This window comes from Neltuma alba, unplaced genomic scaffold, assembly GCF_004799145.2.
Source record: "Neltuma alba isolate B1F8T4 unplaced genomic scaffold, ASM479914v2 tig00011161_pilon, whole genome shotgun sequence".
Classification (NCBI taxonomy): domain Eukaryota; kingdom Viridiplantae; phylum Streptophyta; class Magnoliopsida; order Fabales; family Fabaceae; genus Neltuma; species Neltuma alba.
This window is the reverse complement of record NW_021635892.1, coordinates 127,934-136,922: the sequence shown is the minus strand read 5'-3', so window position 1 is coordinate 136,922 and position 8,989 is coordinate 127,934. Positions and strand designations below refer to the sequence as shown.

General features: G+C 34.7%; 1 protein-coding gene across 1 annotated transcript; it reads right to left on the bottom strand.

The window, feature by feature from the left end:
• Positions 1-2,918: 2,918 nt before the first annotated feature.
• On the bottom strand, positions 2,919-3,867 carry LOC114761994 (uncharacterized). Its single transcript, XM_028951450.1, has 2 exons — positions 3,733-3,867; positions 2,919-3,548 (listed from the first exon to the last, which is right to left on the bottom strand). Exons 1-2 carry the CDS (start codon positions 3,865-3,867, stop codon positions 2,919-2,921), a joined length of 765 nt encoding a protein of 254 aa, XP_028807283.1.
• Between the last annotated feature and the right edge of the window lie 5,122 nt (positions 3,868-8,989).

The following is an 8,989-nucleotide window of genomic DNA, read 5'->3' as shown; positions in this document are numbered from 1 at the left end:
GTCCAAGCCAGTATGGTGCAAGAGGTGTCTACCCAAGAGCTCGTTCTCAATTCGGGCTAAGGAAAAGGAAGAACTAGAGGGGTCTAACAAAAAAGGCCAAGCACTTTGATCTGTAGTGTAGGTATGTCGTGTTGGCTTCACGAACAATTATCTTTCACATAACAACATCCCAACCTCCACATTTGAACCTCATGCATAGTCACAATATATATTAAAAATATCATAGTTCTTCAAGGTAAGGTGATATAATTTCAAACAAAGTACAACACATTTTCATTTTATTTAATAACATAATATTAGTATATTAAATTCGGCACCACAAGAAAACATAGTTTCCAATAAAACACAACTCAGGTATAATTAAATCAACATACTTGTCACTTCACCAAAATTTGTCATATAAGAAAATACATACTTTATTCACAGGCATACTTTCACAAATTAATTTGAGAAAATAAAAACATAATAAACACCTTGTAATTGGTCACATCCCGAATTTTGGACCTAGAAGTACTGAAATTAGCCTGAAATGAGCAGGCTACCAAACCCTTTTTGACGAGGTTCCAGAGATTCCCTGGAAGGATAGTAGGATTCCCAGGGACTAAATCGCAAAAGGAAAATTTTCTAGGACTGAGAAAAGAGGAAGTTAGAGACTCAAAAGTAGTCTCTAGGCCTAAGAATGAGAAATAGAGATAAATGTAAGCCAAAGGTTATGTTGAAGGCCTCAATGAGGTGAATTTTGAGGTTAAGCCAAACCAGGGGCAAAATCATAATTTTATAATGTTTTGGGCTGGTAAAGGCAAAAATGAAAATTATGCTCGAAAATCCCAAAAAAATCCTTGAAAATGGGAAATGGTAGGTTAAAGCCTGACCACTTTAGAAAAATTCCGAAAAAATGGGAATAAAGTTTAGAGGCATGTATGAGGCTAAAAATAATGAAAATGCCCCTAGAAGGAATTTACAGAATTTCTAGGGTTTTGACTGATTTGGAATATTTTCAAAGATGAATTATTTTAAGTATAGGGAGGCCTTAGATAATCGGACAAAATGGAATAAAAATACTTTAGGAATTATCACAGGTTTTAAAAATAATCCTGTCCCTAAAAAGCAAAAAGGTTGGCTTTAATAGAATTTAAAGCCTATTTATATATTATCCGGGAAAAGTCAAAGTCAACTGTCTAAAGGTTGACTTTTGGCTTAAGAAAAATTAGAGGAATTTTAGTGATAAATAAATAGTATTGGCACCTGGAGATAGATTCTTGGAGTTGTGGATCGGTAAAAAAATTCGGTTAAGATCACTCCGAAATAAATATTATTAATTATTTTAATGGAAGAATAAGAGAAGAGCATCACTCTCTCTTGAGGCATATTATATAATGTCATGTGGATTTATTTGAGGTGAGAAAATAGTGCTGGAACATGTCCCAGTGGTCCCAGGTAAGTCAGGGCCCAAAAAGTACTTTATACGGTACAGAATGGCAAGATAGGTGAAGGAATACCTAAGGGTTGTATTTTGCACGAATTTTATATTAATTTCCTACCTATTTCAATGCCAAAATGATGAAGGAATATAGAGGAGACAAGTGTACAGCTAGATGGGAAAAGAAGGTATCACGTGTACAGCTAGATGCAAGACACGTGTACGGTCAGATTAAAAGCATGTGGATTGATGATGTAAGCATGATGTCATCATGATGAGATAAGCATGATATCATAGGACACTTGTCATCATAAGATTAAAAGAGAAAATGGACGATGTAGATCAAACCACATATTTTTAAGATCAACGGCCCAGATTCAGTCTTGTTTTCTATAAATACCCCCTCCCCTCCCTCATTTTCGTCCTAGAGTAAACTTGGAGAAGCTCTAGTAAAATGGATTCTAGAGAGAGAAAGAAGAGGGAGAGAGAAAGGCCAAGCAGTCATATGCAAGATCAAACTCTAAAGCAAGGTATGTTCATAGTTTTTAATGTAGTTTTCACTGTCCTTGTTGTTGTTGAGCTTGGTTATAGATTTTAATAACTTTTGGGAGCTTGAAACCCTAGGGGGGCATGCTGTACAAGTCATGGGTAGGGTAATTCTCCTTGTGAGGTCTCAATTGTCTGGATGCATAAGCTACCACCTTGTTATCTTGTATCAGTATACAGCCCAACCCTTTCAAAGATGCATCCATGTACACTATGTACGGTTGTGAGGGTTCAGGTATAGTGAGAACAAGCACCGTGGTCAACTTTTTTTTCAACTCTTGAAATGCAGCTTCACACTTTTCTATCCATATAAAAGGTTTGTCCTTCTTCATTAGGTTAGTTAATGGCATGATTATCTGAGAAAAGCCTTTAACGAAATGGCAGTAATACCTGGCTAACCCCAAAAGCTCCTCACTTCAGTCATGGACTTGGGAGTTTCCCATTTCAACACTGCCTCTGCTTTGTTTGGATCCACGGCCACACCTTCAGCAGATACCACATTACATAAAAACTTTACCTCCTTCAACCAAAACTCACATTTGCTCAATTTGGCATACAACTTGTTCTCTCTTAATATTTGTAATACAATGTGAAGGTGTTTACAATGCTCCTCTTTGCTCTTCGAGTATATGAGGATATCATCAATAAACACATGTCCTAGTACAAATGACCTAGGAGTCTGGTTGTTTCTCTTAGCCTTGTTGCAATACTTAGCTAAGTGTCCCAGTTCTCCACAATTAAAGCAGTTCCAGCACTCTCTGAAGTATTGCCTCCGACATCTAGGACGAGCGGGATGGTTAGTCATGCTGGGGGTGAATGCTACAGAGCCATGCTAGGAGATTTGACTCCCTCCTCCATGAATTCTCTGGGTCTGAGCGCCATGAAAATGGTTCCTCTGTTGAGAGTTTTCTTGATGGGATTGTTTCTTGTTGCCAAAACTACTAGTATTTGATTAGCTATTTTTCTTCCCCACTCTATTAATAGGTCCTATATAGCTACTAAATTGCCCTCTAGATCCTGTGGCACCTGTCTGGTGACTAAAGCCCCCAAGGTTGTCTCTTCTACGATACTCATAAGCTTCTCTCATCCTATATGCAACTTGACGGATGTGAGTACACATCTTCTCGAAGGTAGTGACCTCTATCATGGCCAATTGTTGCTTAATCTCTAGTCTAGCCTTCTCCATTAACTGAATAGCCATCCACCAAGTATTTCGATAATAGTTTAGGTATGCCATATAATTAGATAGATCTATGAATTGGGCAATAAATTGATCCTCATGCATGTTTTCCTGTTGCGGGGCATAAAACTCTACTTCCTTCTGTTGTCTTGCCTCCCTTAGAAAGAAGTAATCAAAGAACAAATTGTTGAATTCATTCCAAACCATCCTCCTATTATCTATAGTTCTCACACTATACCACCATTGCTTTACTCTTCCTTCTAATAGAACCTTCACAACATGCACCTTCTGCTGGGAACTACAATTCACAGTACTAAACAGAGTCTCCAATCGGTCTATCCAAGCCTCTGCTTCTACAAAATTCAGACTGCCCTTAAAAGTTGGGGTGTTGAAACGGCCTATCTACTTTCAAACTGTTATTATAGGAATGTTAGGTAATACCTCAGCAACCTCTTCTTCATTTATTGTTTTCTACTCATTTGATCAACCCACATTGTGTCCGATGCTATCACCATCATGATGACCTTCTATCTTTGGAGAGATCATAGCTTCCCTGCTTTTTTTTGTTATCTTCCATTTTTCTAACCTGCTCATCGACATAAAGCATTACAGCTTGTAACTGCCTCAAGATTTCATCCTTAGTCTGGTTAGCTTGGCTGTTACTATTAGGTGGCTGGCGACTTCCCTCACTAGCATTAGTAGTACGCTTGGTACTTACCATCTCTCCCCACCTAAGGGTAGAACCCCAGAAAAAGAGAGGTAAACACTTAAGAAAGGGGAAAAGAAGAGAAATTGAAGGGAAACTTAAGTGTAATAATTGTATATGGCCATAGATACTATATCAAATGCACTAGGGATCACAAAAACCTTAAAACTAATACCAAGTTGAAAATGCCTCTTCTTAATACATAATTATAAAACCATTTCGAAGATGATAGCCATGGTAGAAAAAGAATTGAGTTAGAGTGTTAAAATACTACCATGGTTATAAAGAGTTTGTCTTATTTTGAAAACATCCTAAGAGGCTCAGGATACATAAAACACCCATGAGTTTAACAACACGTAGAACAAGGACTTAGGGCATAGTAACTGCCTACAAGCCCAACATAAACATTCATCCCACAAAAACTTAGAGCACAAGAACACAAGGTGCTTAGCCCAGCCCATGTCACATCCAGTATTATGATAATTGGAGACAAGAAATATTCTCAAATTATTGAGGATTAAAAGTAATAAGGAAAAGTCAAAGAATTTTGGTGGAAAATAATTACAATAATTTTCCAAGCCAATTATAGAAAATTGACTAATTAAAGAAAATTGGTCAAATGTAAATAAGGAAAAATATTTTCGAGCCATGAAAAATTAAGGAAAAATAGGGATAATATCCTTTGAGAGTTATATGAAATTATAAAGTTGGTTTTATGACCAAATTACCCTTAGAGAAATTATAAGAGAATTTAAGGGTGATTTAGGCTAATTGAGGGATTTTATTTGGAAAATTCCAAATAAATATTTTAAGAGGAATAAAATTCCAAGAAAATTCCTATGAGATCCCAAGAATTATAAGGAATTATGGAATTAAATGGAAACCCTCAAGTGTCCAAGATTTTTCCAAATAAATGTGAAAAGTGGAAAAATCCCTAAAGAGAAGGAAATTAATTTTCCTTTTTATTTAAATATTAGGAAATTAATTTTGAGACAAAGAGGACAATTTGGGAAGACAATAATGAGGAGAATAAATTAAGGATCTGATAGAAAATAATTACAGAGACTAAGTTACTGTAATTATAAAAAAGAAGTTAAACTCAGAGCCTAAAGTATACCGATAAAGCAAGATTGGTGTCTTGCAAATCCAAGGGATCCTATTGAGCCATGTGTCAAGCTCTTGAAGGAGAAGATTTGAATTAGCCAAGTGTCATTCCATGAATGGAGAGGATTTTGACTTTAGTAAATAATTTCATTTGGAATTATGTTAATTAAGAGAGAGGAATCAAGACTTAGTAGGGTAATGACACTTGGACTATCATTAAAGAAGGTGGTTGGGATATTTTGAAGCCTTAATCAAGCTCTTCTCTCCCCATTTTCAGATGTTCATTTCGTGCAAGGGAGAAAAATAGAGAAAAAGAGAGAGTTTGAGAGGAAACAAGGAGAAAGGGAGCACTTTTGATCATCCTAGCAAGGTTTCAAGGTTAGATCTTGGTCCTAGAAGTGTTCTTGCTTTGGTTTCTTTCATTTTTATGGTTTAAAATCTGTCTCTTCCCTCTCTTAATGTGGACCAAACTGATTAATAAAAAGGGGAAAGAAGTTTTGATCATAACACTTGCTAAGACACAACAACACAAGCTAGATCCTAGTGTTGGCAAGTGAGTTTAAGTGATTTTAAAGCATTTTTCATGGTTGTTGTTGTGAGAGTTATTTTCGGCCAAGTGAAGAACTGGACCCTAGGATGAGCTTTTCATTGTTTTAAGGCTTCCATGATGCTTAAAATGAGGAATGGTGTAGGGTAGACTAAAAGAAACAAGTGTTGGAAGCCTAAAAGCAAAGCTGAAAATTTTGGGTCAAAACCTCTAGTGGTTTGGTCGGTCTGTGGCTAGAAGAATCAGTTTTATTTACACAAATCTAAGCCCATTTTTGGAATCTACATGAAAATCCATGTAGGAACAAGTCAAGGAGTGATTTTTAGGGTTAAAGAGAACCAAATCTAAAACTAGTGAACAAAGGAGGGAACTTTATGGTTCAAGAATCATTTTGATGTATGTTCTTGCTTTTTCATGGTTGGATAATGATTCTTGCTGCCATTTTTGTTGAATCACATGGTTAGGGTTTGATATTTGCCAAGGGAAAGAGGAGAAGGAAGAAAGGCTAAGACTTTTGAAGCAAGGTAGTAAGTTAAACCTAGCTACTACCACTAACTAGCATTGTTGATTATTGTATGGTTAATTGCTATTATTGTGATTGAGCTCTCTTGATTGTTATGTGGCTGCTCTTTATAGTATCTTGCTTTGGCCTTTGCATGATTGAGTTTGCCAAATGATAAGCATGTTAGTTCATCCATAGTAGCTAATGTGATCATGCATAATAATGATGCTTGCTTGGTGATATAGTTGGTTAATTTACTACTGGGATTTCCAAAAATCTCATCCCCCAAGAATCATGTAACATTTTAGGGCCTGAATCTTCAAAAGGGAAGCTGCAGATTGAAGGTTGATTTGTGGAGTTTAGCCACAAAATTCGTGAGCTTATTTTGGTTATGTAAATATTAAACTAACAGTGCTGGAAGCACACTGACCCTGACCGGTTCACGTGACTTTTTGATTATGTTCCTGAACGCTTTAAATCGTGAAATCTGGTATGATGAAAGATGACATCCTGAGCTTCAAATTGATAGCTAATACGTTAAAAATGGACCAGTATACGATTTATAATAATTTTTCAAAGTTAATGGTCAGAATCTGGACATCAGGGTTTTTGGCAAATGGACAGTGTTGTTTTCTCAAAAACCTGACGCTTTCTCATAAATAATTGGACAATGAGATTATTTTTCCTTGAAAGAGGACTTAAAGAGCTTTAAGTAGAATTTTGAACCACCCAAATTGGATTTTTTTTAGAATAAGTTATGAATTTTTGAAGTTGGGCCAGAAAAACTGGATTTTTACCCGATGAACAGTAAAAATCCGAAAATTAGCGTTTTTATGGTAAAAAGTAAGCCCAAGACCATCCAATGTGGTCAAAAATGATTTTGAAAGGAACCTAAGTCAATATTATAGTAAGGTGTGACAGCCAACAAGTCATACATATAAGAGTAACATAAACAACAGAGTCCTATAGCCTCCAACTACTCTAACAGCATTCCATCAAATACAATCATCTAACAACCCAACAAAAGAAAGTATATGTCAACAAAATCATAGGCTCTAAGATGGCAATATAGATAACATTACATGCCTAAACCAAAAAAGGATTACTAGGCTATGCTAGCCTATGCCTCTAGTTGCTTCTCTTCGCACCGAGCCAAACTAGATAGCTTTCTTGAAAGGCACTGATGAATAGGGGGTGAGACATAAAGTCCTAGTAACCAAGTATTAATTTATGACATATAAGATGGCAAGTTGGTGAAGTAGTGCTTAAATATAATTTAAGTAATAAATGATACTTTAATAGATACTACCACATGAAAGGAGTATGTCTCACCATCCATAACACAATTCATACAAAGTGCACATATGCAACAACATAATGAAATATGCCCTCCCATCACCATAGTCCTCCTTATGACTCCTTGACTTGGACCCGGGCTTTCTGTGCTGAGTAACCTAGCCAAAGGTCACCCCACTCACATCAAGCAACGGGCCCCCTCCTACACCTGCACCATCTAAGAATGGAGTATGGTGCAAGAGGTGTCTACCTAAGAGCTCATTCTCAATTTCGGGATAAGGAAAAGGAAGAACTAGAGGGGTCTAACAAAAAGGCCAAATACTCTCATTAATAGTGTAGGCTTTAAGAACAATTATCCTCCACATAACAAAATCCCAACCTCTACATATGAACCCCTTGCATAGTTACATTATATATTAAAAATATCATAGTTCTTCAAGGTAAGATGATATAATTTCAAACCAAGTACAACACATTTTCATTTTATTTAATAACATAATATTAGTATATTAAATTCGACACCACAAGAAAACATAGTTTCCAATAAAACACAACTCATGCATAATTAAATCAACACACTTCCCACTTCACCAACATTTGTCATATAAGAAAATACATACTTTATTTGCAGGCACAAATTAATTTGAGAAAATAAAAACATAATAAACACCTTACAATCCAAAGCATATATATATAAAATAAATTAATCTCAGTTACCTCTACTCCAAGTATAACCTTACAGCTTAAGAAATAAGAGCACAAATTACAAACTCTGAAGAACAAGATAATCTACAAATAATATAGATACAATTTAATATACATACAAATAATTAACTTAAATTAAATAGAATTTATTATTAATATATATACATATATTTACTACCCAAAAATTCTTACTTCAAATAATAATTTTCCTCTACCCAAATAACTCATTTAAATTACAAATATTTATAAAAATATTGTTTTTATCTAATATTGTAAAATCTCAATTTATAACAAGTTTCCAGCTTTAAAATTTTTCTAATAATATATCCTTAACCTATTTCACATTTTAAACTGATTAAAATCTTAATAATATAGTAAATAACCCAAGTTATTTAACTTAAATTTAATTGGTAAAAACATTCTATATGTTTTAAATAATACAATTTTCAACTAAAATCCAAGTTTAAAATTCTCAAAACAATCAATAAATAAATATAAACTAATTAAAACCTCAATAATATATCAAACAACCTAAATAAATTATTTTATTTAATTTTAATTGGTATAAATATGATACCTATATATATATGATAGAGACCCAAACAGATTCGGTGGAACTGAAACTAAGATAAACCTTCTACTAGAAAGATGCTGCAAGAATCTCACAACACTCACTAATAGACCAATCGAGAATCTCCAATTTGAGAAAACACTCTGTAATATTTCGATGCTTTATTCATATGCTTAGTGGCTTATATATAGCAAGCTTACAGAGATAAAAAGAAATCTAACAAAATCTGAAAGATACTGATAACATAATAATTCCTAATTCTACGGGAGTTGTTATTCCCCCTTATTTCTCAACCGAAAATAATAGAAGATAATTCAATAAAATTTCAAAATAGAATCAACTCAAAGCCCTTTGATTTTCTCTAGCTCGTTTCCTTGAATAAGTCAACTTCACCAACGGTCTCAGTTTCTGC

What these genes read in the sequence shown, in the direction of transcription:
- LOC114761994 (XM_028951450.1), bottom strand. Translation starts at nt 3,867, where the DNA reads ATGGTAAGTACCAAGCGTACTACTAATGCTAGTGAGGGAAGTCGCCAG. An exon ending in TGCTTTATGTCGATGAGCAG is followed by an intron (nt 3,549 to 3,732) that starts GTTAGAAAAATG and finishes GTTTGAAAGTAG; the next exon opens with ATAGGCCGTTTCAACACCCC.